The sequence below is a fragment of the Cyanistes caeruleus genome, chromosome 1, assembly GCF_971803275.1.
Source record: "Cyanistes caeruleus chromosome 1, bCyaCae1.hap1.1, whole genome shotgun sequence".
NCBI lineage: Eukaryota > Metazoa > Chordata > Aves > Passeriformes > Paridae > Cyanistes > Cyanistes caeruleus.
In genome coordinates this window covers 103432422-103460125 of record NC_141701.1, presented here as the reverse complement: position 1 = coordinate 103460125, position 27704 = coordinate 103432422, and the positions used below count along the sequence as shown (strand labels likewise).

Genomic DNA, 27704 nt, shown 5'->3' with positions numbered 1-27704 from the left:
TTTGCTTTTTCTGCCGTCCACAATCTAGGTTTTGTTAGGAAAATGAGTGCTCTAAAGCAATTTCTTGTACCCTTCAAATTTTTTTGGTGTGTGTTTATCTACAAAACTTGTGACATGGGTTCACGCATTCCTGTTGTGATGAAGAGCATTGTTGGAATACTCCTAGAGTTCTGGGCATTATTTCCCTTGAAACTGGAGTTTTAGATAGGATGTTAGAAGGCGTTGCAGAATTGTAAGTACTCTTTCTGCCTCTTGTTGCTGTTTGATGTTTGGTTTCCTGAGGAAAAATAACGTGGAAGATCTATAAGGAAAGTGGTTCTGCACTTTTTTGGATACTTGCCAGATAAGTATACTTCAAATGCAAGTTATAGAGCAATAGAATGCCAAGTGTGTCCTCCACTGGTTCTGTGCAGTGCTTTGGGGCATTTGCTGATGTCCAGCTACATTGATAATTAGTAATCATTAGTAAGCGAGAAAAGCTGTGGCTGCAGATCCAAAGAATCTGAAAGTTCCTAATCTAATCAAGCCATTTGTTAGAATTGTTCTTTCAGTCTGACACATAGAGATCATTTGCAATATAACAATATGCAACCTCTCAGATTTCACAGAGTTGGACCAGCTGCTCTCTCTCCACTGCTCTTGGTGGACTCATGTGCTGATCAGTGGTGATCTTGGGGCTGAAGAACACTCCAGCTTGGAAAAAACTTGTGTAGAGCCATTCACAAATGATAGCATGGCTTCAAAACTAGACAAATAGTGAAGGCCCAGATTTTTGTCTGTTCTTTTAAATTTTACACTGAGAAGTCACAGGTATTTAAAAACAAAACAAAAACACACACCCCATAAAAGAATAAAAAAACCCCAACCCCAAGTCCATGACAGTTCCAGTATTTACCTTTCCTTTAAATGACATTTAATCCTGTGCTTTCTGGATCTAGAAAGAGTAGTTCTCTATCCCTTTGCTTTCTTAGGCTGAGTAGCAGTGCTTATGTAGGTGTGTCACCTAAATGACCAATCATGAAGAAAATTATTCCTTAGAAAGACTTAATACTTGGACAGTTTGTCTACATTTCTCAGCAGAGGCAGACACAGGATGGAGGCTGGTGAACTACTCAGGGATTCTTCATTGCAGTGGCTGCCTTTATAGCAGGGGCTCTCATAAATCACTGAGCTGAGCCTGCCCTTCTGAGCCCAGAATCACCTGCAGGTGCAAGTGTTGGAAATGTTGTATCTAAGTGGTTGTTACTATTTCACACTTCAGGCTTGAACAGCCAAGAAACCTGGAACCCCAGATTCTCTTTCCTGTGGGAAGATAGACACCAAAAGCCAAAACCAAACCAAAATGAAACATCAAAGGTCACTGGCATTAGGGCTGAGCACCAACATGTCCCCAGCCAGGCTTTGAACCTTGGCTTGTTGCCAGCCTTTTGTGTCAGCTCTGCCAGCCTGGACCCTGCATTTTGTCTTTGCGTGGAATAGGGATGATATTACTGTCTTTCCTGGCAGACAGCTGTAAGCACTCTGAATCCCATTTTTAAGCCTTCTTGGGTTAAAAAGATGTGGCTGGGAGCTTACCCACCATGGGAGGAACCCCCAGGAGGAGGAAGTCTGACAGTCTGGTTTGTGTGTACATGGGGATGTTGCTCACTTTGCCATCGTTCCTGCTGAATGCCTGTTGCCCTATTCCCACAGTCACTCCTGCTCTTACTCACTGACAGTTTCTGGAGTTTTGCTGCCAGCTGATTCCCAGAGACTTGCCAGTATGTTGCCAAAAATGTCAGGATGAATGAAACTCTCTAACACTGTTCTTGTAGTATTAGGGAGCAGGCATTAGTTTATTCCAGGCCAGGGTGCTCCACCTAAATGCACACGACTTTCAAAACTTTTCACTTATTTATACATTTTTAGCAAAGAAGTTGATGTTCATTGGTTCTAAATTACATAACTTTTTGCATCAATTTCTATTCTATCTTCTATTGGTTATTGATTTCTCACTTCTCATGTTAATTAGTCCACATATTTTAAGTTTTTTATTTTCTTTTTCCCAGACAAAAAGACTCCAGAACATATTGAATTATCTTTGTTAGTCTCTTCTTTATCTTCTGGTTACTTCAATACGTCCTTGGAGGCCTATAAATTCTGGATTCCAGGTGTCCAGCCTTTAACTCCCCAGGGCTTTGTTCACTGAAGCTTAATAGCGTTAGTTCATCATAACTTGAAGTTTTTGGGGATCTAGTAATCACACACTAACAATAACAGTCTGTAAAAAAACTTAGCTACATGCTGGTTAAAATTACAAATTAAAATAATGGAAAATTACACCGCTAAAGACTAATACACGACTTAGGGTTATTAAAAAAAATTAATCAAAAAGTTTATTAAAACCATTAATTAGCAAAGTTATCTCATTTCCAAGTACAGGCAGGAGACCACGGATGGTGCAGTGGGATCTGGGGCTGACTCATTCTGTCTCGCTAGATTAGAACCTGCTGCTTTTCTTTGGAGGGCTGAAACCTGAGTGCCATGTGACTGTGCGAGTCAGATTCCCAGGAGTGAGGGGAGCCACGGAAGCAGCATCACAGGGAAAATAGGGAGCAGAGCAGGGTGTTAAAATAAACTAGGCAACATACTGGCATCCAACCCCAGGGGGCCCCATGCAAAAGGATTTGAAATAGCAAAATGAAGGAAGTATTTACATCTGAACTGGAAAGCAAAGGAGCTTCCATGCAACAGCAAGTTAAACCTGCATCAGTCCCCAGGGTCCAAGTGTTTGCAGTTTCAAGCTTATGTTTTGGAATTCTTAGGAATAAATTATAAAATCCCACAGGCTGGAGGAAGAAGGATCAACCTTCACACTCCCCACCCACTAATCCAGGGGCTGTGTTGTTTCCAAAGGGAAGAAAATGAGTGCCTGGATTTTTTCCAAATCAATGCTGCATTTGGAAAATGAAGGAAGCAAACAAATTTGGGTTTAACCAACAAAAAACACATTGTGTAACTTAATAAAACAAATTAAAACCATAGTAAACCATATAATAAAACATTATAAAAACATATTCTAAAAACATAACCAACACAAACCCTCTTACATTCATTATTCAAAACACAATTACATAAATTAAATAGAAAAAAAACCAAACAAATGTTAAAAAAATAGGGCAGGTGACATCTGGAATGTGGCACATTACTGTAAGTTTATGAGAAAAGCAGATAGTAAAGCTCATTAATTTCCCTATTCCATCTTCAAGTCCTATTAGCCCCAAAATTCTTCTTTATGTCTTGGCAAAAGACTCTTCCTTGTCCTGCAGGTGATGGCTTCTCACAGAAATGTTCCTTCCTCTCATTGTGGCAGTCATCCTGGAAGTGAGGAAACAACCCAGGCATTTTAATTATTTTTTTTTCTAATTCAATTGGTCAGTTCTACTTTTCTGAGTTTCTATCTGGTTTGGGTGTGACCTTTTTAAATTTCATGATTTTATAAAGGCAAAAAGACCTAACATAGCAACACCTGAACTCTTACATTTACTAAACTCTTACACTTACTTGCTAATAAACTAAGTAGAAAAGCAATCTCATGAGTTTCCCTATCAAACTCTTTCTACCCCCAGTAAACCCCCAGAATTAAGCTTTAATCTTGGGAAGAGACCCTTCCTCCTCCCACAGGTGATGGCTTCTCATGCATATGTTCCTTCCTCTTGTTGTGTCAAACACCCTGGAAGCTGGAAAAAACAAACCTTCCTTCTTAATTCCCTTAGTGCCATAAATGCTGTTAAACCCAGAAGCCTTATTTTGACCTATGTGAAATGTTGCCCGCTGTGGGTTTGCCAAGGTTTTCTTCTGAAAGTTAAGTTTTCAGTAAGATGTTTGGGGCTGTGAGAGGTGATACTCCAACTGCCCTCAGCATCACTGAGGTGGCTTTGGAAGTTTAACTCTATTTCAAGTCAAAAGCAGCAAGTTTCTAGCAGAAAGAGCAACAACTTTCATATGTCTCAAACATCATGCAGCGAAATGAGGGGCATTTTTTGACCTCTCTGCCTCTCTGTTTTCCTTCCTGCATCACAGCTCCTCTTTAGGCTACCACAACCTGGAAATCAAAGTCTTTAATTATTTTCCCTTCTGTTCAGAAAGGGGGAGAACTAAAAGAAGAAAATAAGCTTGAAAACTCTCAACAGCCCAGGCAATTACAACATCCAGCACAAACATGGATCAGCCCATGCCAGCTTTCCAAACAGTTGAGAAAGAACTTGGATTTGGTCACAAGGATGGGCTGTGAACACCGAGCTTGGAAGAAAAACACTCTAATTTATACTGCACTAAATGGTCAGATAAATAGATAAATGTCTAGATATACAGTTGTATATAGTGTATACCTACTCACCTCCTGCAGCTCTGGCACTGAGTTCCTGGGCTCAGCCCCCACAGCTGTGCTCACTGCTTCTATCTGGGACTGCCCTGAGAGCAAGGCACAGCCTGCAGCTGACACCTGGGTGGCAGCAGGATCCCACTGGAGCTCGCTCTGGACAACTGTGTTAGTTGTGATGGGAGATGCAGAGCTTAGAGAGGCCGTGGCTTCTGTGGCTTTCTCCCCATCAGGTACTGCTGCTCCCTGGCCAAGCTGGCAGACCTTCAGTGCCCTTCCTGCAGGCACTTCTGTGTGATCTGATGTGCCACAGACTGTTTTCCTGCCCTGGATGCTGGTGCTCCCCAGGAACTTCTTTTGAGGCCACAGGGATGGGCACTTTGCCATCATTGCTCCTGAAACACCCAAGTCCCATCAGCCACTGTCGTGCCAACTGCAGGCTCCTGGCAGCTCTGTTTCCCCTGGGGATCCCCTGTTCAGGAAACCAGAGCTGCTCACTCCAGCAGCCATCTGAAAAATCAGGCCTGTTGTGCTTTCAAGGAAATCCAGGACAGTTAATTAATTTTTAGCTGCAAGTCTCCAAGGACAGCAACCTTCTCAGCAGTGACACCATCACTCCCCTCTCTTTGGCGCTTCTCTAAGCCTGCACAGACTCCAGGTGGCCAAACCCACCAGACTGTGCAGTTCATGGCATGGCTACGATTCCCCTTGGGAGCAGCCCACTGCCAGTTTGGCTCTGATATGGATGAATGGTCTGGTCCTAGGAAGAGGCAAGCATCCAGGGCTGGTCTGCTGCTGCTTGCTGCTATGAACTCCTTCTTCCAGGCTGCGAATGCTGAGGCTGCTCTGTGCTCTGCCAGGGTTTTGCTGGGGCTGAGCACTGGCCACAGCTGGGCCCACTCTCACCTCATGTTTCTATTGACAGCTTTGCATCAGATGGGCCCTTTCTGAGAGCAGTGACTGATCCTGCTGCTTTTTCATTTGACTAAGACTCTCATCTTACAGAAAGAAAAAGAGATTTATATTAGTTGTACAAACGCAATGGTTGATAGCTGAAACTCTACAGAGCTACAGCTGAAAGGCTGTATCTCCACATGATATTTTGTCTGTCCCACTCTACATTTGTGTCTGGTTGGAAATGCAAATGTGCTTTCTTCCTCATCTAGGAGTACCATGACTGGGCAAAAACCATCCAGTGGGCTGTATACCAAAAGCAGTGCAGTCTGGAGTTTAGGAATGAAAGAGACCATTCTCCAATCCCAAGCCATACCAAAACCCCTTCATAAATGGGGCTTTGCATCTTTAAGAAACAAGTCACAATTGAAAAGGGAATGTACAGCTTTTTCACAGGGTGAGAAGGAAGGGTATCTTCTAACTGAATTGAGTTTAGTTTGATTTTTATTCTGAGGGCCACCCATCACTGACCCTGGATAAAGCAGTTCTGTCACTGTCGCATCTCCTGCCCTCCCTCTCCTGTCTTGCTGCAATGATCAGAGGGGTGAGGCTGGAGAGAGGCTTGCCTGAGAGTAAAAATGGATACTGACCAAAGGAAAACAAATGAACCATGACTTTCCAAGCTCATTTTCTAATGGGCTCAAGAACTATTCTTTGAGATACCACAAAGATGCAGAAATAGGTCTGAAGGAACTATCTGCACTTCTGTCTTCATGTACGTCCCTACCACACGTCCAGTACCTGGAATAGTTGGCTCATAATTCTATTAATCCATTTATCAAGGTGTCTCTAGCTTGATGCAATATTTGCCCTGCCAAGACTCTGGGAATGCTGCTTGCAGTCCAGGAATTTTCACTTTCAGGAAACACAAAATATTGACTTAGGGCTCTCTTTCTTGTAGGCATGGGCTATATTAGTTGTCAAAAAAGATGAGTAGCATAAGCTATTCTTCAAGAAACTCGAAGACAGCTAAGAAATGTTTATCCCAGGAGGATCTGGGCCCATGTTTTCATCTGAAGACCACTGAGGTTTTCAGCACCAAGAGCAGGAAGACAAGTGGTGGAGCACTGATGGACTGAGCTCTGGCTTGCAGGGAGAGCAGTGTCTACCTTTGGATCCCCTGCACCTCCTGTGCTGGCTGGCACCTTCACAGCAGAGACAGCCAAGTGGCACACACTTTGCAGCTCCCAATCTGTCACAAAACCTGGCAGCAATCCTGCAGCAGTTCTCATCTACTCAACTGTGCTAGGCAGCAAAAAAGGGCTGTGACAAGTCCTGCTCAGCTGTCCCTGTTTTGGTATCAGAAATGTCTGAGTGGGGTAGGAGGGACAAGCTGAGGCCCTCCCGATGCTCAAAGGGAGATCCCCAACAATCCCTTCTTTCCCACAGCCAAGTCTTGGACTGCTTGGCTGGGATGGCTTCATTGGGATTCTTCACCACCAGCACTATTTCATGCCTCCATACCTGCATGCTCTTGCCACCAAATCTGAACCAAAACACAGAACAGGGCCACAAAACTGATCAAAGGATGCAACCCTTCTCCTGTGAGGAAAGGCTGAAACACTTGAGGTTGTACAGCCTAGAGAAGGCCCTGGGGAGGCCTTACTGGCTTCAGGGATGTTCTAAGAAAGATGGGGATGCATTTTTTATCAGGACCTATGAAAAAGGGGAAATGCTTTCAAATCAAAGCAGGGTCCATTCAGATTAGGTCTGAGGAAGAAACTGTTTATGAGAAGAGTGGAGAAACACTGGAACAGGTTATCCAGAGAGGTCCTAGGCGCCCCATCCGTCAAAACATTCAAGGTCAGTTCAGACAGGGCTCTGAGCAACCTAATCTAGGTTCCAGATATCCCTGCTCATTGTAGGGAATTTAGACTATGTGACCTTTAAAGGTCTCTTCCAACCCAAAATATTCTATGCTTCTACTCAGTTTTCTCTTGAAAACCACCCAGACTGGGCATTAATATGAGGGGAAGTTCATCTGATGCCTTTAAGTTTAGCTGATGAGAAAATTGATCCATTGGACAGCTATTTCACTTGCAGCTGCCTCACATTGTACCTGCATAAGTTGCTCAGCAGACCATTGAGTGTCCTCATCTGTCTGCAAGCAGCAGTTCAGAAAGTCCTGCAGTTACTCAGCATTCTCCAGCTTTGGTATTCCTCTTAGCTATGAGATCCAGGACCTAGAGAAAGAGGAAGCACAAGACTCTACCTGTTTCTTTCATATTCCTTACTGCTCACATAGACCCCATTTTTAAATCTCCAGCCTCCAGTTTCTTCCCCAGCAATCTTGCATGATCTTTCTGCACCAACAAAAAGACCCCACAAAATAGCTGCCACAGCTAATCCAACATGCACATGATCTTGCCTTGACACCTGATTTCATGAGCGGACCAAGTTAGTGGGAATTACATCAGCCAAAAGCACATTTGGCTGCTCTGAGGATTGACTCTACAGGCTTTGCAGACTCTTTAAAAGAGTGAATTTGGTCTAACCATATTATTTCCAAGCATTGTTACATACAATTAATCTCTGCAGTACTCACTAGTCTCTAAAGCACAGCTTCCATAAAAAAAATGTTACCTAGATGCCAAAAAGGAAATCCATCAATTTATTCCTTGCTTAAAGGAACAGAAACTTTCGGAACCTCAATTCAACACAGACAGACTTAGTTACATCCACAGATATTTTATGATGAAAATGCACCTGCAACTCTGTCTTTAATTAGACTCCAAAATCTCAATCAGCTTCACTTCCATGGTCAAAGAAAAACTTTTAATGGTCTAATCAGAAAAATAAATGTTAGTTTAGTACATTGGCCGGGAAACTCAAATTAGCAAATCTAATCCACTACATAACTCTAAGTAATATCCCTGTGGTAACTCTGCTAATTTTGATACTCAAGTGAATACATTAATGAATCTAAGCCCTGTGCTAAAACATACTTTTAGGAAATTATTTGGTAATGAATAATTAAGGCATTCCTAGAACCAGAGGCACTTCCTGATAGGTAAGTAACTGGCAGAGGTGCAAGACTGAAAAGAGCCTGAAGACAAGGTTGAAATGTTTTTCATAAAAATTCCCCAGTTCAAGAAATTTGCTGCTGAGCATTTCTTTTCATTCTGAAACACAGCTCAAAAAGAGTTCAAAAAGTGAATGAGAAATTTGAAGCATCACTGAAGGCCAAAATGGAGCATTTTTTAACTGGAACATGTCACTCCTCTTCTGAGGTTCTCCCATTGATGCAGCCAAATCTACACTAGATGCTGATATGCTCCAAGGACAGCTTTTGGTAGATGGGCCTTGGTTGAACAAGTCCAAGCTGATGTGAATGGGATCTTGTCTCTTGGAAGACAGAGCATGGGACAGATTAGAGTGACCATGGCATCTGCTAGTATTGAACCTTACCTTGAGAGGCATTTCCTTGGAGTAAGGTGGCTCTTCTTGCAGCATTTCTAACACCCATAATGCCAAGGGACCAAATATCTACTTTGGTCCCATACACATCCTTATTCACATATTCCGGTGCCATCCAGTGAGTTGTCCCAACCATCGAACTCCACTTGCTTTGCTAAGAAGTCATCTGAGCATAGAGGCCAAAACTGGCTGAGGAGGAAACCCTTAGTGTTGCTAAAGCCAGCTTGAATTAAGAAACCAAGTTAAAGAATTTCCCACTCTGAGTCTGAGAATGTGGTGTTGAATCTATCTGAAAAAGCGGCCCTGCTCTGATTCCTCAGGGCCATAACTGAGGAAAATTGGAATTGGTCACTTACAGAAACCTCCACATTCCACTCAGTGGCTTTTATTCACTTGAAGTGTAAGACTGGAACTCCCACCCTCTGGAAGAGTCACACATAAACCAAAGCCACTCTAAACACCTTATTTCTCTTAAGACCTCTCTGCAGACAGCAGCTGCACTCTTAGCTTGCAGCAGTGGTCTGTGCACTCCCACAGGCACTGCTCTTGGGGAACTGGTGGTCAGTCTTAAGCAGCCCCACATTCCAGGAATTCTGTGCTTGACCAAGAATACCTACTCAGTTTGATAGATCCATCCATTCCAAGAAGAATGCTTTTATTCATTCATTGCATTGCATTCATTTAATTTCATTTCATTCATTGCATTCATTTTTACATCTCTATGAATCACGAGGTTGAAGTGAAGGGAATTTTGTGCTTGCAGCACTGACAGATAAAAAACAAACAGGAGGGTAAAAATTAATGACCTGATTTCATCAGCAAGAAAGAAAATGTCTCTAAAGGACCTCAGTTCTAGCTGAAAGATGAGTAGTGGTAGAACATGGTGTTGTCAAGAGGAAGAGTCTGCTGTTTCATCAGTAGTAGAGCAGTATCTTTCTAAGTGAAGACCTGTTACCTCTTGAAAGAGAAATGGCAATATTTATTACAGACTGTCCCCTGCCAACACAGACAGAATGACTGCTGCTGCAGGGCATGGGCTCTCTCCACCCAGGTGACAAACAATCATTTGCTGTTAGCTTGAAATTCTGCTACCAGCGTGTTTGCTTTTACAGGCAGAGAATACAATACAGACAGGCTCCAGGCAAATGTTCAAAGAGGCAGTGCTCAGAAAAGTAAATAATTTTTTTTTAAAAAGAGAGTGCCACAACAGTTGTACTGGTGGGCCCTCCACCCAAGACACTCTTACTTCTCCTTATTGTCAAAGCAACACAGAAACAAAGCTCTGAACATGAAATCACTCCTGTTCTTTCCACCTGTCTAGACAAACTGCCCTAACAATCAGAAGTACCAGTGTCATTGCTTACCTGTTGACAGATGGCTGCCATCTCTCCTTCAGCCATATGGACTTCTTTAATGACACTGCTTAAAGGTTCTCCATCCATGTATTCCATAACCGAAAGAAGGAAACAATGGAGTTGAATGTGCATAACTAAATTACCTTACAAAAAACCACTACAGTTTATTCCCATTTCCACACTACTTGTGCAGTCTAATGGGAAAGGCCCATTCATGAAAACAAATGATTTAGATGGCAAGAAAGTGAAAAATACAGGGAAATAATTTCTGTGATGAGTTACCAGCACTTAGCATAAAATACTGAAAATATGTTCACCTTAAAAAGAAGAAAAACCTGAACAAACCCCAAACCAACAAAACCACAAACTTAGGGATTGTTGTTTTAGTCAGATAGGGCTGATCCAATGATGCATGCCAGAAAAGATTAATGCAAACAAAGTTCATTCTCCTCCCATATATTGTATACAAATAGATAAATAAAAGTAAAAAGCTCAGTTCTTCAGCAGTATCTGAAGAGGTTATTTTTAACCTTTGTCTTGCAAAAATAAATGAACATTCATTCAATAATACCAGAACTACTTACCTGTCTAAATAGATAACAATATTGGGGTGCTTATTGTACCTTACAACTAGGAGTTCATTGGCAATTAATTCCTTTTGGAGGAGACTCACTTGCTTTACGGCCACCTAAACTGACATTGAAGACCATTAACCTGAGAAGTCTGCTGCATGAGATCAGAATGAGCATGGAGTGAGTGTTTCTGAGATGAGATCAGAATGAGCATGGAGTGAGTGTTTCTGAGATGAGATCAGAATGAACATGGAGTGAGCACTTCTGGAGTAACAGAGCCCACCAGCTATGCCAAACTGCATTGTGATTACACATCAGAACTTAGTCACTGACATTACAGCCCATGTCTCTGTCAGCTCAGGTGCTAGCTAGGTAGGACACATGGCCAAGACACATTTTGCCTTGTCAGCTTGGTAAAACTGGTCTCTTAGGCTATCAAGCCTAGAGCTCTAACAACATCCTGCACCTAAATTCTTTTCCAATGGCCTTAGTTTATCACTACTATTACCATTCACACATGGTTTGCAAGCACGAAGTAGTTCTGTTCCTGTGAAAATATCACAAAATATCTGGGAATCCTTTAGGAATTCTATGGAGTTTGATCATTTTTTCAAATGCAACTGTTGCTCTTCTTGATGGCAAAACAAAGCAAATAGAGACAGACATAATGGATAAAATGCCATCTTAAAAGGATCATTAAGGTTATCCGTCAAAAACCAGAATCCTACCGCTTCCTAACTTGTTGAATTTTGATTTTGCAACTCTAGAGAACAGTCTTGAACAGTTTAGATTTGCAGCTGTTTCCTGGCTTTAAAAAGAAATAATCCACTCCATGGCATTTTATGGATATGCCCTGAGTCCCTGGTAGACTTCTATCTAATCACAGTTACAAAGCATGGTACTCTAAGGGGATTGGAAGCTACCAGGAAGAATCAGATGTATTTGCTGTCAGAGAGATAGGAGCTTTCAGAAATCTTAAGCTGTAGCCCCAAAGAGCTGTCCAAAATGGATTGAGCAGGGTGATGCTAGCCTATGATTTGTAGGAACAGGCTTTACAGGAAAGATCTCCTGGAAACTCAAAGCTCCAGCCACAGCTTACACCAGAGGGAAAGACACTCAACAGCTGTAAAATCTGGGATTATTAACACTTACCTCTCCTCCTGTAGTACTCCTCCGGCAGTATTGGTCGCTGTATAGACCATTCTGAAACCCCTGGAAACAAAACAGCAGCAAAGAAAGGAGAAGCCATTGAGTTCCTACAAGTGAATACCAGCCCAGACAGGAGGTCTCTGCTGCCTGGAGTGTTTAAAAAACACCTGACATCACCTACTCTTCAGCCAAGAGCACCCCACCAGCCCTCTGCCATGCTGTGTGTCCAAAAGAATATTTCGGTTCAACATGAAGGTCTAGTACAAATCTCAGATGCCCACACTGGATTTATTTTAGTTCCAAACCTATGAGGGGCCTGGGGTGGGGCATAGAGCATGTCTACAAAATCTGGAAAGTAGTATCTTTCATTCTTTTTCCATGTTGCCTTGCTGAGTCCTCAAGAACTCTTATTGCTCTGTTCTCAGATCTCTTATTTGAATCTATCTAGGGCCCTATTATTTCAAGGAAAAAAAGAAAAAAAAAATAAAAAGATTTTTCATAAGAAAATAGTAAAGAGGTGCCAAGAACTAGAGGGACAGGAGATCTTCCAGGTCTTGCTCCTTGCTCAAGGCAAAACACTTACTGTATGAAGTTCTTAGATGACACTTTCTGATCACTGTTATAAATTCTGATCAGTACTCAGAGACAGAAGGATCTAAACCCCTGTCCTATCTGGACACATTTGGAGCTTGCTTCACACTTGATCTTACACCAGCAAAATACCTGGCCTGTGGTTCTGGAGAAGGAACTGTGGTTGGACTTAACCTTTGGCAATTTTTTCCAGTCCAATGTATTTTGTCACAGGATCCCCCACACTCACAATCCTTCCTGAAAGGGACAAAATGAAATATCACACGAAAATGGAGATACCACCATCCAGCAGATCAGAAATGCAGCCTCACTCTCTGGGGATGTGAGCTGTAGTCATTTGGGTAACAACAACAGCAACAACAAGAAGACAGGTAACTCCATAGCAGAGATGGCCTGAACAATGGTTGGTTTTCCACAGTCCTTTGAAGAGTTACTTTGACAGGAAACCAGGAAAAGGAAGGAACATCCAAAGGAGACAGAGGGAAAGAACAGGTACCAAGGCAACTGTTCATTGTCTATGAACATTAACACAGCTCTATCAGACCAGAACTGCAGAAGACCTACTTAGTTTCCCTAGACTCTCCTCCTCTATCCTGTTGTGCTGCTGGCAGGTGTTGCAACACATACTGTTGGTGCTGGAGTTCTCAGGTGTGGGAATGCCTGTTTCAGAGGACATTGGTAAAGTGTCAGCTACTATTCCAGAGGATGCATAGATGGGTGACAAGAAATCAGTTTGTGTCAGAAAGGTGGCTGGCAGAGATACTTCTGGTTAGTATTTCAGGCTTTAAGAAGTGTCCATTAGGAACCATGTTCCAGCCCTTCAGAGGCCAACCTTTTCTTGACATGGCAGGACTGCACAGGACTCTCCCCATCAAATTTTGGTCATGTAAAAGTTACAGGTGCAGTCTAAGCTATTAATTTAGCAACTTAGTCCACGGAGAGGGGCAGGAACCTCCACAGGACAGTTTCTGTGCTGTCTGCCTTTGGACTGCTGGCGCTGCTGATGACAGGGAGCCTGCTCAGATACAAAGTAGTTAATTTTTACACCAGTAGCATTTAAAGACACAGCACTACCTCTTATCCAGTGCTATGATAAAGTCATGGTCCCTATCAGAATGCCAGGAAAATTATGACTAAACTTGAAAGTTCAGAGCTGATTTTCTAGGTGTCAGTGGCTGAGAGTGGGGGGAGTACTTTGTCACAGTAGGACTCCAGCCCTCCGAATTTTCAGCCATGAATGATCAGTGCTGCCTGATCAGAAACAGACAGCTCTGAATTACATCAAACACAATGTTGACCAAAGCTGGCCCTTACTGATTCTGGATGCTCAGGTTCTGGTCCAAAAACAGGTGGAGCTTGGTTGTCTTCCTCCTCCTCATAATCTTCTTTAGAAACAGAGGGAGCCTAAGCAGCTTCTGATTCTGGAGTTGTGCTCTGTGGACAGACAGCATTACAAATTATTTGCAATCTTATTAATATGCATCAATCTATCCAGCTATACTAAGGAGAAATCATAAACTTCAATAGAAATGGGATTCTGAGTTGCTAAAACTAAATTAGAGTGGGCTAATTAGACAGCACTGCATGTTGTTGTGAACCATATATTCCACCATAGCTACAAACAAACAGCAATCAACTTTCTGTCTGCAAAACCAGACTTTCATCTACTTAAAATCTCTTCAGGAGAAAATTAAAATACAGCCAGGGATTTTTTGCTGATGCAAAGACACTGAAATGGACTTTCTTTCAGGCTACAAGGCTGGCTTCTATGGCAGCAAGCGAAGTTCATGGCTTGCTCCATGATTGTGAAATGCTTGAAATGTCAGAGGTTACTGTGCCTCTCACTTATGGGCTTTTCTGTATCTGCATGTGACTTCACCTGTAACGGGCAAGGGAAAATAAAACAGATGTTGTTAGAAAACTGCCTCTTGTGGGGAATCCCACATAATAAGTCAACCCAAATAAAGAGCATTTTTCTTCCAGGATGTCCCTCCAGAAGCAACAATTCTTTTACATAGTAAGCAAGAAAACAGCACAATATACTAGGCTATTCTTTTTCTCCAACCATTGTAAAGTCAGACCATTAAATCCTTTAATCACAGAATTTAGAAAATAAGTTGCTTTCCCTCATTTCTGAAGATAACTGCAGTCTTTAGACAGACTTCTCAGAAGCTCTGCCAGCCTGCACTTTGGAACTTGTCTTTGTTTAACCAGCAGCTGAGGAAATTACAGACCCACTACCACAGGCCAACCTGTGCAGGGAAAAGAACCTGCAGGTTCAATTACAAAATCTGCCCACACCCCATGAGAGAGCTACAGACATCCCCTTTTTGGCTGAAGCTGTTGACATGAGCTTTACTGAAGTACTAGTTTTTCAATGGCATTTTCACTTCAAAATCAACTCAGTTACTAAGGGATAGCATGAACAACACATTGATACAAAAGCCAGATCAGATGCACCTAGGAAAAAACCTCTACTTACTTGCTAGCTGAATCATCAGCCAGACTTTGTCTGGGCAAGAATAGAAAGAATAGGCAAGTGGAAAAAAATTACGAACTGCAGCAAAAATTTGCTTGAATATTTTAGTGATGCTGAGCAGCAGTTTCACAGACTGTGCACTGAAAAGGAAAAATATGGGACCTGCAGTTCCAAGGGGCAAGCTGTCAGCTGAGAACCCTTGGATCAGGAGAATCCTCTTGCAATGAGCATTTCAAAGAGGTGCTCTGCAAAGTCAGGCTTTCCATGCCTGCAACATTCAACAGCAACACTCTGTTGGCAGCAGCATGGCATGGCAACTTTCTGCTGACATCACAGCAGCAGCTGTTCTTGATTGGTTTGAAAATTTATGCATGGCAACTGAATCTTCTGGAAAGGTAATGAAAAAAAAATATTCTGAAAGGATCCAGGAGTACAGCACACCAAAGTATGCCTTGTACTCCAATCTGAACAGAGAAGAAACAAGGACATGAAGGAACAAACTAAAAATAACATTAGGTCACTAACCCTTCCAATTAAGAATAGGAATGCTTCTCTTATCTTCATTAGTTCTGAAAACAAGCCACAAAGAAAAGTCACCATTTCAGTGACATTTAGGGGCCAGAAGGAGAAATAGAATTAATTTCAGGAGTATTCCATAAGGTGGAATAGTTTCAGGTTCCTTCTTGTCCACTTAGACATTGAACTTTGCTCTGACTGACTATGGAGCCAGGCCTCTCTTTTTTGCAGCAAGATGTACCCCCTGACATAAAGCCCCCAAATTTCTGATTGCTAACTCCTTCTTTGGAATCTTAACAATTGAGAACATCCAGAACTGCCAGATTCTGCTCCAGTTTTGTTCTATTGGAGCTCTGTAGCAGTCAGGCCCACTGCCCCTGGAACACCCTGCAAATGTCAAGCCCATAGAAGGCAAGTTTAGAATAGTTAAAAGCTGCAGCCTTGCAGATCATTACCAAGATCCCATGCTACCTTCTAAGATGACTTGTAGACATTTTAGTCATCTGCTTCATGCCCAGACTGGCTGGAGAGACATGGGTGTTCCCATGGCAAGCAATGGCCCTGCAAGAAGCAGGAACAGCAGGTAAAGGGAAATGGAATCCTCCCTTTGGTGATTCCTACTTAAGGGGCATTGGAGCTCAAAGAATAAGGATTCTTTCAAACCTGCCTATGGTATACAGAAATAAAAGCTGTGGAATCACTTGTTCTTTATCCTGAAAATTCAGTGCAGTAAAAGAGCAGGGTCCAGAATCCCAGTGCTGTTGAAGCCCTTTGAGTGGATATTCCCAGTGGATGTTCTTGATTAATTGTACCATTGTGAATCATTGTGCTCTCTCTTTGGAATGACTGTGCTCTTTGGAATAACTGTACTATTTTGAAGGTGATTGTGATTTCAAGTCATGTGTCTTACTCTGCAGCTGTGAAATGTGAATGGAAAATGTCTGTTGAACAGAAAGTGAGCTCAGTTTTATAAAAATAAGGATCAGGAATTACTGCACTAAGGATTCCTGCTCTGGGCTCTCCCTGAATTTCACTGTGTGCGAAGAAAGTCATCATAGTAGCTCTGACTATAATCATTATCTTATATAGTGAAGAACCACTTCCAAACTGCTTTAAGAATCATTTGCAAAGGAGTTTGAGGACCTCAGACAGCCTAAACTTACTGATATCTCTCATCCCTTATTTTATGTAATGATAAATGCTCTCTAATCACTTAATATCTTTTTAATATTGTGGTGCCCAAAACTGCCCCCAGGACTCCAGGTGAGGCTGCCCCAGTGCAGAGCATAGCAGAGTGGGACAATCCCCACCCTTGCCCAACTGGTGATGCTGTGCCCTCACATTCAAATTGCCGTCAACCAGGACCCGCCAGGTCCCTTTCCACAATGCTTCTCTCCAGCCTATCGTTCCCGATTTGTCCATATATCCAGGGTCGTCCCATACCAGATGCAGAATCTAGAACTTGTCTTTGTTAAACTTCATACATTTTGGCTTTAAATGTTTTCTTTTTAAACTTCATTGTTTTGTTTTGATTTGCTTTGTTTTGGTGAGGGGAGAGTTTTGTTCTCTTTTTCATTTGTTTTTTCACAGGAAGGAGGACTGGGTCTTCCAGGTTGCTTAGCCTTTCAAGACTGTCATGTGAAATAGTAACAACTATTAACTACAACATTTCCAACACTTGGGTCTTGACTACCTTTCAGTTCTGTTGTTTACATTCTGCTTTCCCAAACAATCCCTACAGATTTACTCAGGACTGCCAGACAGCACCAATACAGATTATTGGACAGTACCCATGACTGCAGTTCAGTGCCACGTAGAGCAAACCCTGCATGCCATTTGTAAACCACCTGGGGATCCTTTGAGTTGAAAAGCAGGGTGTGAATTGAAAATATTTATTTTTATTATTATTGCTCTAAACAGACTGGACACATATTCATTATAACATTCACTCTGTCAGCACCTAGAGCAGCAGTTATTTTAATATTGTCCCTTTACTTTTTTGTCAGGAAGACTGTTTTTATCAAAGACTGCATCAAATTACACCAAATACCCACCCAGTCTGCCAATCTCCAACATAGATGTTATAGGAAGTTGTGAAAAAAAAAAAGCACCTATAAGAAACAGATGTGCTCTTGTTGTTTCAGTTCCTAACACAATTAAATTTTACAGGAGCAGCAATGAATTTAGACTTCAGGCACCTGTATGCTTTTGTATAACCTGTCAATGAACAAAACTAGAATCTTGAATTCTTATCTTTTCAGAACTCTCTCAGGTGCTCTAAATCAGCTGACAAACTGACTTGGAATATTAAAAACAAAAATACAGCCCTACTGTGTCAGATCAAAGGTTCACTGAACTCTGTGTTCTATATCAAGCTCTGTATTATATCTCCATCACTGCCCAAAACCAGATGCTAATAAAATGCTAGAAGCTAAAAATGATCAAGGAGAAGGTAGGCTATGGTGATATTAGAGGTCTGGTTAGTCAGGGTATTAAACAGGCTAGTGTTTGTTTACACTGTGATAGCAGATTTTGGTTTGAGAGCTGCCATTAAGATTCCAAACCCTGCTGCAGCCCACTAAACAGAGATGCAAGTGGAGACTCAGCTTGATGCTAGACCTAATTATCAACAAAGCAATGGCATCAAGGATCAAAAGAGATCAAACCCTCATAGAGTGGAACTGGAGCTCATAGCCATTTCTTTTAAGGTTTAGCTGAATGTAACCTGAGGCTTGGCTGGGTCCTTGGGTCAAGTTTACTCAGAAAAATTTCCTGCCAATGAAGCAAACTAAAACAAGCAAGATAAGCAAATGAAAGCCCCAACAAGACCCAAAGGAAGAAGCTGTGGAGTCAGAAACAGTCATGTAATATTCCTGAGTAACGACAACCAAAAAAGAACCAAATTCCTCAGAGAAATGCAGAGGGTCAGAAGACAGACATCTGGTAAGATCAAGGATTGACCCACTCTGAGAGAGAGAGATGGTGGGCAGTAACTCATACCTGCACTGGGCTGCTGAGCACATTCTCAGCCCCAGAAGCAAGTTACTCCCAGCCATCCACTCTGTGCCGTAGTCAACAGGAAGGATCATTGTCTTAAACACGGCCATAAACTGTGTACACTCCTGCTTTCCAGTGACTACACGTGGTTAAGGATACACATTAAAAGTGCCTGAAGAGCTGAGGTTTTTAAACACAAAGCATTCTGCTTTCACACCTTTTCTATCTTGCAAAACATACAGAGAGCTCATTCCTGTTTATCTTACAAAACCCAACTAACAGCCTCATTAAGTTCCTTGCTGATTCCAAGTAATGTTTCTGCTGCAATGACTCCAGTTAGCACCATTCAGCAGATTTGAAACAGGGCACAAATAGCTTGACTTTTATTGCAAAAAAGCACTGTTCTCAAACAAGAAAACGATACTTCTTTTTCTTTCTTTTTTTTTTTGGGGGGGGGGGAACGAGGGGGGTAGGTGGGGGTGTGTGTGGGAGTGTGAGGGGGCAGGGAATGTGACCATTTCATTGCTGCAGGCAATGAAAAGTTGAAATATGTGAGACCCCCAACAGTGCCATTACTTGGACTCGCTTCCAGGACAGGTTGCAGCCTTGGATACACTTCAGTCCAAACACTTTACATGGTCAAAGCCGGATTTATGCCCTAGTTCCTTGTCCAGGCTTCTCTGCATTGAAGCGATATCCCAGCTACAAGCCCTGTAAACGAGGCTGTCGGACTACCAAAGCCTCACCACCTCAGCATAAGCCAGCGTACGGAATTCCTCATCATTCGCCTGTAAATGACTAAAAACTCCCAGTTTGCCGGATGCTCCCGGTCCACCTCCTCCCCTCGAGGCTTCAGGACCGCGGACAGCGGCGGCCGGCACGGGGGTCCCGGCCGGGTACTGGTGCCGCCCGCCCCAGGACCGAGCTGGTAGAGCTGGTTAGCAAACTGCAGCCTGATATCCCACTTCTCCTTTGTGTCTGGAAAGAATCCCCTCATTTCCCAAGCAGTTCTGTTCCTTACAATGAGATCCAAAAGTATTGCAAAGCTGACTTAAAAACCTGTGAACGGGAATTTACCTCTGTAATTGTTCAATTTTTTATTGTTGTCTTCGTGTCTCGACCTGACTTTTCTTCTTGATTTTCGTGCAGGGAAGTTAGTTTCAGCACAAAGTAGCGAGTTGGGTTAAAAATGCCAGATTCTGCAGTGATGCTGCTTGATCAGGAAGGACCTTCCATGAGCATGAGAAGAAGGGACTGGAAAGAAAAAGTAGTAGCCTTTCTTACAGAACAATCTTGTCTCCTCATTTTCATCAGTTTCCATGTGTAGAAAGTTCTACTTAAATATTCATTTGCAAAAAGAGGATACTTAAAATTAATGGAGTAAAAGTATTAGTGATGTACAGCATTGTAGGACTGAAATACAGGCACAAAATTTTAAGAAATGCAAGGCAATTTGATGGCCCAACATGAAGCCAAATTAGACACAGGTACTGTATTTGCATCTTCATCTCTGTGATCCTATGTGTGGTTTCATTTCCTCATGGTATCACCAGCAGGCTCAAAATATGGGATTTCCACACAGTCCCTTCAGGCACCTACAGACCCTTCCTACACAGGCCCTGCTCAAACAGCCAAAGAATAACATAAAACTTGTTCCCAAGATGGACCATCTCAGACTTTAAGCAGTCACATGACTAATACTCAGTTTTGATGAATCACCAGTTAAAAGCTGCCTTACAATCATGAGGCCAATGTAGCAGCAGGTAATGTAATGCCAATACTATCACAGATGTTTGACTGCCTCCATTCCTGGCTCATCCACCAAAATAGGGGGCTCCTCCCACAGATGCCAGGTGAGGTGAGGCTGGGACTTCCTAACAGGAGGCAGGCAGGATTTTCTAGAAAGAACTATTTTCAATAAACAGTCAGAGTTGGAAGACCAAAAGAAAGGAGATGAACTGCAGGACACTTTCATTTTAAAGTGTAAATTCCTAACACTTCCAAGCCTACATGTGACTTATTTTAGATATGCTCACCCACAATCCACCTGAGAATATTGACCACAATTTGGTAGCAGCTGCCACTCACAGAACAAGGTGAGAGAGCAATACGCCTACTTATGGAAATGAGTGTAAAAATGGCTTTTCCACCTGTATTCACATACAGCCAAAGTGTGGCTGAAGTCTGTTGAATTACAGAGGGTTGCTCTTACTGTACTACTCTGGTAAGAGGCTCTGAAAAGGGAGAAGTGGAAATCACTGGAACAACAGTCACATAAATGTAGTGTACAGTCCTGCAGACTTGCAGGGGAAAATTCACTTGCTTGTACTTCCAGCAGCTTTATGCTGCATGGTGTTGAATCTGGATCAGGACAAATTGTAGAAGCCTTGCCAAGGCTTTTCATGCTTGCAGTTTCTCAACAGCTTTGTCAATGGTGGTACCCAAAGTGATGAGCTTGGTTATGCCCATATGGGCTGGGACAGCAGCTCTGGATAGCAGGGAGGGAATTCTCAAGGCAATAATGTGTGATTCCTACTTTGGCAAACTGTATGTATATGAGGAAAATGGATGTAAGCTAGCTAATGTAATTATTTAAGAATTTAAGATTTCAGGATTTCAGCTTATGCCTTGATTTTGTTTGAAAGCAGAAGACCAAGAAGTAGCATCCCTTGGTCCTTTTACTCCTAAAAGCTAGAAGCAACAGAGGAATGACATGGCTTTTAAACATATAATGCACAACAAACTGCCTGTGCTTGGGAACAGAAACAGGAGAAAAATACATTAAGGTGAGCCTTTAGAGCATAAGAAAGCAAGGGCATCTTGGGAAAAAAGTAATGCTGATTAGAAAACAAATATATCTCACAGTTCAAGGAGCCTAATTCTGATATGATATAAATAGAAGGAATTTTTGACCTATAGTAGTGCATGTTTTGTTACTTTTGTCAGTGGTGGAAGAGAGAGAATTAGGACTTGTACTCTTCCTTTGTAACCCTTTTGAAAGGTTTTTCGTGAAGGAAGTACTGAGCATCTAACCGAATCTCAAGGAGACCATGTCCTAACTATAGTTCTGGAAAATGACATTTCAGTAGAAATCATGAGTTATCCTGACATGTTTTTCTTTCTGGTAAACAGCTGCTTCCTGAAACTCCTGGAAATCCCAAGGAAGATGGGCCAAAATCATGATTTTAATGAAAGCATTACAAGAATGGGCTTCCCATGGCCTCACAAGCTCCATTGCCCTTGATTCCCATGCAGCAGTGTGAGATGGAAAAGCTGTGCCATGTTGTGCCAGCTACACACAGCCATTTTTGTTAGGAAGTTTTTCCACTGATGTTATCTGGAACAGACTATAGCATGTCAGATCAGTCTTAACTCCTTGTATCATGATCCTGGATAAAAAAAATTAGCTCTTTACAGGTGAAAATCTGGAATGCTTGTGCTTTCACATGTCAGCTGAAAGCTGTATGCAAGATACCTACCTTTGTCTAGTGGAGTACTGTAACATACAGGATAGATGTCCAAAGGGCAACAGTCTCCCGCTCTGGCCAGAATCTGTTCCTGCTCCTAATCCTATCTGCTTCCTGCTCTCACCTTGCCTCAAGAAAGTTCTCAGCTATCTGCTGGGTCTTATGCACAAACCAAACCAAAACCACCCTGCAAAGAGCTGTAAAGATTTCTGACCTGCACTATGGCCTCAAGCCCCAAGAACTGCAACAGTTTCCAATGCCAGGGGCCAACACAGCAAATGTTTCCTGCAGCATTCCCAGAACCTCAATTGAAATCTCAATTTCCCAGGCCCTCCACTCCAACTTGCTCTTTGACACTGACATCTTGTGACCAACTGTACATATGACAACTCACTTACTCTGATGGAGACGGGACCCTCATTTCCAGGAGAAGCTCATTCCGTGTTATATCCCCTTCTTTTTTCCTGTTGGATCAGTGGGTCTCTTCACAGGCCAAAGGATCAGAATAAAGGTAAATTAAGACCAGAGACAAATCCACTGAGGCATTGAAGTGTAAACAGACAATGCTGGGAAATCTGTATCTCCATCTGTTTCCACTAACTCCCCAAAACAACCCCAGAATGAAACCAGTGTTTCCAGTGATTGGTGCACAGCACCATTAGCACAAGTGCTCCTCTACACATCCCTCACCAGCACCTTTGCTGAGAAAAACACAGTTCCTTTTCTTCTCTAATGCTTGCTTAAGATATATCCTTCAATACTTGCCCCTCAGAGCCAGCAACTAGAGCCAGCAATGCACTTAACTTCACCATGTTTAATTGTCCTCTGCAGGAGGCAGGACATTCTGTCACCTCTACAAAAAGTGAAAAACTATTTTTGAAAAAGTAAGGTACTCCAGCAGTCACTATCAAGGTTCTGTTACATCCACCCTGCTACATGAAAGCTATCACCACCCTGTAGGGTTGACACTGGTAAGACTGGGTTTGCCCACAGAAAACACTAGAATGTGACTGCTGAAAGTTCTGAAGCTTATTCCACGTTCATTTACCAATAAACTCCGTGAAAGTGTTCTATAGGTATATATTTAATCTGAAGAAAATAAAAAAATAGATATAAACTACGGTTTAGATATGAACTACACTTACAGAGCTGTATTGGATAAGTGGTCATCCAAATTTGGGATGTAACTTCACAGACATCTGAAGTAATCTCATTATCTATTGGTTCTTACAATGTAGAACTTTAGGGAAAATACAGTAAGGGTCAGCATTCAGACTACTTACCTCAGTGAGTACATACTTTCCTACATGTTCTCTGCTATTCTTGGCACCAACTTACACATCACTGAACTGCCACACCTCTACCAGTAAATTAGGCATGTCTGGGATATTCCTAGGCACTGAGGCCAACCAATGTGGAGGTACTTGTGCCTATACTAATTAATTCTCTCTCCAAGCAGGCTGGCTGCACACAAACAGCTTCCATGAAGAATGTTCAGAAGTCCTTGGAAATGCTCTGCTTGGCCCAGGCCGGCATTGTGCCAGCCAGCATCTGAGTTTACAAAGTAATCACATTCCTCTGCCTAGGCCCTGGTTAACTAACTACCACAAATGCTGCCCAAATCCTTCCAGCAGGGAGTGTCCAAATATACTTCATATGCCAGAAGGACGGGATGCTATCCAGAGGCATCCCCTTACTTTGCTGTGGTGGTTTCACCTGAAACACTGTGTCCAGCTCTGGAATCCCCCTCCTTTCTCTGAGCACAAGAAAGACATGTACCTGTCACAGCACCTCCAGAGGAGGGGAACAGGAATGATGACAGGACTAAAACATCTCTCCTTCGAAGAAAGGCTGAGAGTGTGGAAATTTCTCAGCCTGGAGAAGTCTCCAGGGTCACTCATTGCAGCCTTTTAACACATGAAGGGCTCTTTTAAGAGCCATTTTACGTCTCCATGTTTTAAGAAAGATGGAGAGAGAATTTTTACCAAGGCTGGTAGTGACAGAACAAGGTGTAACAGAGAACCAAGAACTAAGAAGCAGGTCCCTGAAACAAAAAAAACCAAAACAAAACAAAAAAGCAAAAGAAAAGGAAAAAAAAAAGTCATCCAGATAGACACTCAAAATCATTGCAGCAAAACAAGAGAGCAATACAGGAATCAATAGTATTTATATTACTGTGACTTACAATATTTCATTAACTTACAAGAATTTTGTAGTATTGAAGCGGAACATTTTCACATAAAACTTTCTATCATCCTTCTACAAAGATGACTGAAAATTACTAAAAGGTATTTTAAAATTAGCATCATAATACATGAATCATCCACTGAGCAAAAAATGACGAGTTCTACAAGACTCTCTTGCTCTAAATTGTTTTTAGATTTAGTTGAAACGCAAATTGGGATGGATATTTTAAGCATTGTTTTGAGGTTTACTGAAGTGATTTACATGAAGATTATGTGCAAGGCAACACAGCATCAGGTGAAAGTTTAGCTATTATGCAAACAAGATAACCAAAGTTGACAAGAAAACTACCAGAAAAATCATTCAAAACACTTGTGTGATACTGTGCCATTTTAAGTCTTAAATTTTTACTTCACATTTACTCTTTGAGTCCTTGCTGTGAGTTTGTGGTTGTCCTAGCTGCCTGCCTGTGTCAACTCACAGCCTGTGAAACGCCAAGTAGGTCCACACTTACTTTTGAGATTGTAATACTTTTTAATAGCAGAAGTTAGACCTATATAGCTTAGTCTGACATGCCTTACCATTTTCATGATTTTTGTGGAAGAACACTGTTTTCTTCAATATTTGCTGCTGAATATGCCTCTTCTAAGAGCAGCAGCTGTGCCCCACAGAATGTGCAGAATGAGGTACAGGATTACTCATGTCCAGGCTACCTTCTGAAGGAGAAAAGCACAGTGTGATGCAAGGAGAGATTTCTATGGTCCACCGCTTAATGATGTTAGAGAACATAGGTACAACCTGTGAAGACTTTAAGGTAGCCACTGGCAACTTAAACAGGAAAGACACTTAATTGAATGTTCCTGAGGAGAAGCATATTTAAGAACCACAATCATCTGCTTGTTTCTGGGGATGCAAGTCTGCCCACAGTGATGCTAACACCTTATCAGTATATGAAAGCACAGTATGCACAAAATGCCACTTTCAAATAACCAGTGCACTAATACCTGCATTTTTCTGCAGTACAGCCCATGTTATCAGGTAGAAATGCCTTTTACCCAGAAACTACAGCATAGATGCTCTGTGAGGCCTCATGCTTTCCAAGCCCTCCAGTGTGTCTCAGGATGAGGGTTTTGTATGGCAAATTTCTCACAATCAGACAAGCTGCAAGAGACCTGTGCCATTCACTTTTCTATGCATCTAACCCATAGATGACCCTATACTAGTGTGTTCCACCTGCCTTCTGCCTAGAGACCCTCCTGGCAAAGGGGAGAGTATTCCTGTTATTAACTTGCATAAAGAAAAAGCACGCAGCAAAAGGCAGTAGTGCTCTTACCAGCAGTACTTAGCCCAGAGGATTTTCAGTTTCATATGGTCAGTCCTACAGGTAACCAGCTCTTCAGAGAGCAGGAAGGAATTCTTTGGAAGAGCTACACAGCTGGCACACTCTTCCAAGTGCCCCGTATATTTCACAATTGTATAGAGCTGGCACCCCAGCTGGTCTGTGATGAATCACACATTTGCTTGGTGTGCCATTTGCAGATCTATATTCGCTGAGCCATCCTGTGCAACCTTAATCTAGGGAGACAGGCACAGCCCTGCTGGTTTGAAGACAGATCAGACTATGGTCTTTTGCCAAGGCCCTGTTTGTCTAGTGGGACGTGCCTAAGATCCATCCGGGCTACCAGTGTTGTAACTACCCACACAATGAACTGACAATTCAGCAAATTTCTCAGTCAGGCCATCCTTGGCTGACCAGGGATCACAGGGGTTCTGCCTTCCAGCCTTTCCTCCTGCAGCTCAAATAAGCAATAACAAACCCACCTTCCCTATATTTATACTGTTAGCACTTCCTTTTCACTGTCTGGCAGGATGTTGGTACTCGGCACCTTCGACTGCTGAGCAAATTTATTGATCTCCTTTTTCAGTTGGTTAACCTGGATAGACAGAAACCATAACAACCATAAAACTCATTATGGGTTTCATTAGGAAAGAAAAAACATTTAATTCAGTATTTCACACTCCAGCAGACAAAAGCAATACTGACACTACTTCCCCATTTTACATGCTCACTTTTTCTGCAAGCTACTTTAACCAGTTTTGCAGTGCCCATTAGTACTGCGCATTCCTCTACCTTGACAGATCACTGTCAGTCGGAAAATCTCCAACATAAATTTAAAAAAAAAATGGATTACAATAGCCACTATTTCTTTTATAAACTCAGAGGACAAAGACAGCAAATATTTCACACACAAAGATTATAGCCAAATGAAGGGTTGTGCTAAACAGTGAACAAGACTTTAAATAAAAGCTTTCCATACTCTTAATTTTTCCCACTGAGAACATGGAGCATCCAATTTGATCATGTGCTATCATCAAATTACTGAGTATCAATGTTAATCAAACTAACATTTATATCAATACCAAAACCAGGCAGGATCGGGATCACAATCTTGACAGGATCCAGACAGCTTTAACTTGGTTCAGATCAGATTCCACTCCATTCTAATGATATGCCAAGTCAGTAAATAAACTGCCCCTGTATCTTCAAGATAATTTGTGTGGTAGCTGAGTTGAGAAAAGGCACTGACTTCCAAACTATAATTTTAAGAATGTAGAACACAGCAAGCCTTTTAATGTGGATTTTTTTTTTTTCAACCTATAGACCACTTACAATTGCGAAATGCCTACTGATGCAACAGCAGCCTTTCAGAGCAACACAACGTCTTAATCCTCTAAAATTGGGGAGTTTATATTTTAAGCTTGCACTTCAAAACCTTGAAGGCATTTGTTTATCACCAGCTACTGCTGCTCTTTTACAGTGTAACCACTGCACACCGAACTTAGCAGTGCTTCATGCTTACAACCTACCAGTTCAAGAGTCAGAAGTTTTGTAGAAACTAAAATAAGGGTTCTTTATGCGAGCCTATGAGCAGCTGTAATTTGCCCAAGCATGGAAACCGACTGGCAATTCTAGTGCCAAAAGCCCAGGTTTTAGCGCCGTCTTCTCGCACCTTAGATGTTCACCAGCATCGGGATAAAGCATCGGGATAACACGGACAGAAATTGTGCCGTGACACCATCCCGTGCAATCACGGCGCTACCGGTGGGCTCTCCTTCCTGGCCCCTGTGGGAACCCTCAGGGGCGACGCCTCCATCCCACCCTTCCCATCCTCAGCAATTTCCCCAAATCCCCCTCTCACAGTGCAAGAATTTAAAAAGCGCCAGTGCCGCCCTCAGGCCGCCCTCAGCTCTCCCCGCCCCTCGCACGCGGCGCGCCCTCACAGGCTGTCGCGAGCCGCTGGCCCCGCCCCCCAGCGCCAGCCCGCCAATCCCGAAGGGCGATGTGGCTGCACCCGCTCGGGGCGGGCCCGCCCCGTCCTTCCCGCCTCCCGCCCCTGGAACTGCCGCGCTCTTCACGCGTGGCGGCCCGCGGTTGGCGGCTCTGCGGCGGCCAATGGCGGGGCGGCACCTCAGAGCGGCCGGGCGCTTCTACGCGCGGTGTCGCCGCCGCTTTTCAGCCGCCGCTCCGGCCGATGGCGCCCGTGTCTCGCTGCAGCACCGCGGCCGCTGCCGCCGGGGGTCCCCGGGGGCGCCGCGGGTCCCTCGAAACCCGAGCACCCCGCGCCAGCGGTCCTCGTGACGATTGTCGATTGGTGGCCGCGC

General features: G+C 42.8%; 1 protein-coding gene across 5 annotated transcripts; it reads right to left on the bottom strand.

The window, feature by feature from the left end:
• Positions 1-1808: 1808 nt before the first annotated feature.
• Positions 1809-27662, bottom strand: LOC111923639 (uncharacterized). Of its 5 annotated transcripts, none has more exons than XM_086845934.1 (13): positions 27053-27319; positions 25863-25975; positions 24623-24757; positions 23637-23901; positions 23003-23097; positions 22256-22340; positions 13713-13832; positions 12531-12635; positions 11811-11870; positions 10096-10163; positions 7374-7497; positions 4379-5358; positions 1809-3357 (listed from the first exon to the last, which is right to left on the bottom strand). In XM_086845934.1, the coding sequence occupies exons 6-10, from the start codon at positions 22276-22278 to the stop codon at positions 10142-10144; spliced, it is 330 nt and encodes a 109-aa protein (XP_086702060.1). In that variant the 5' UTR covers positions 22279-22340; positions 23003-23097; positions 23637-23901; positions 24623-24757; positions 25863-25975; positions 27053-27319; the 3' UTR covers positions 1809-3357; positions 4379-5358; positions 7374-7497; positions 10096-10141. The 5 variants fall into 5 exon arrangements, with proteins under 5 accessions (XP_086702060.1, XP_086702051.1, XP_086702078.1 ...); XM_086845962.1 differs by lacking the exon at positions 27053-27319 and adding an exon at positions 27511-27662 and having other exon boundaries at positions 2004-3357; positions 4379-4470; positions 4859-5358; positions 10096-11870; XM_086845925.1 differs by lacking the exon at positions 23003-23097 and having other exon boundaries at positions 26910-27331.
• Between the last annotated feature and the right edge of the window lie 42 nt (positions 27663-27704).

Excerpts from the sequence above, each read along its gene's own strand:
- LOC111923639 (XM_086845925.1), bottom strand. The coding sequence starts at position 22,278 with ATGAGGGTCCCGTCTCCATCAGA. Across the intron at positions 12,636-13,712 it reads AACCTGAGCATCCAGAATCA|GAAGGATTGTGAGTGTGGGG; the intron begins GTAAGGGCCAGC and ends TGTCCCTTTCAG. Across the intron at positions 10,164-11,810 it reads GGAGTACTACAGGAGGAGAG|AACCTTTAAGCAGTGTCATT; the intron begins GTAAGTGTTAAT and ends ACATGGATGGAG.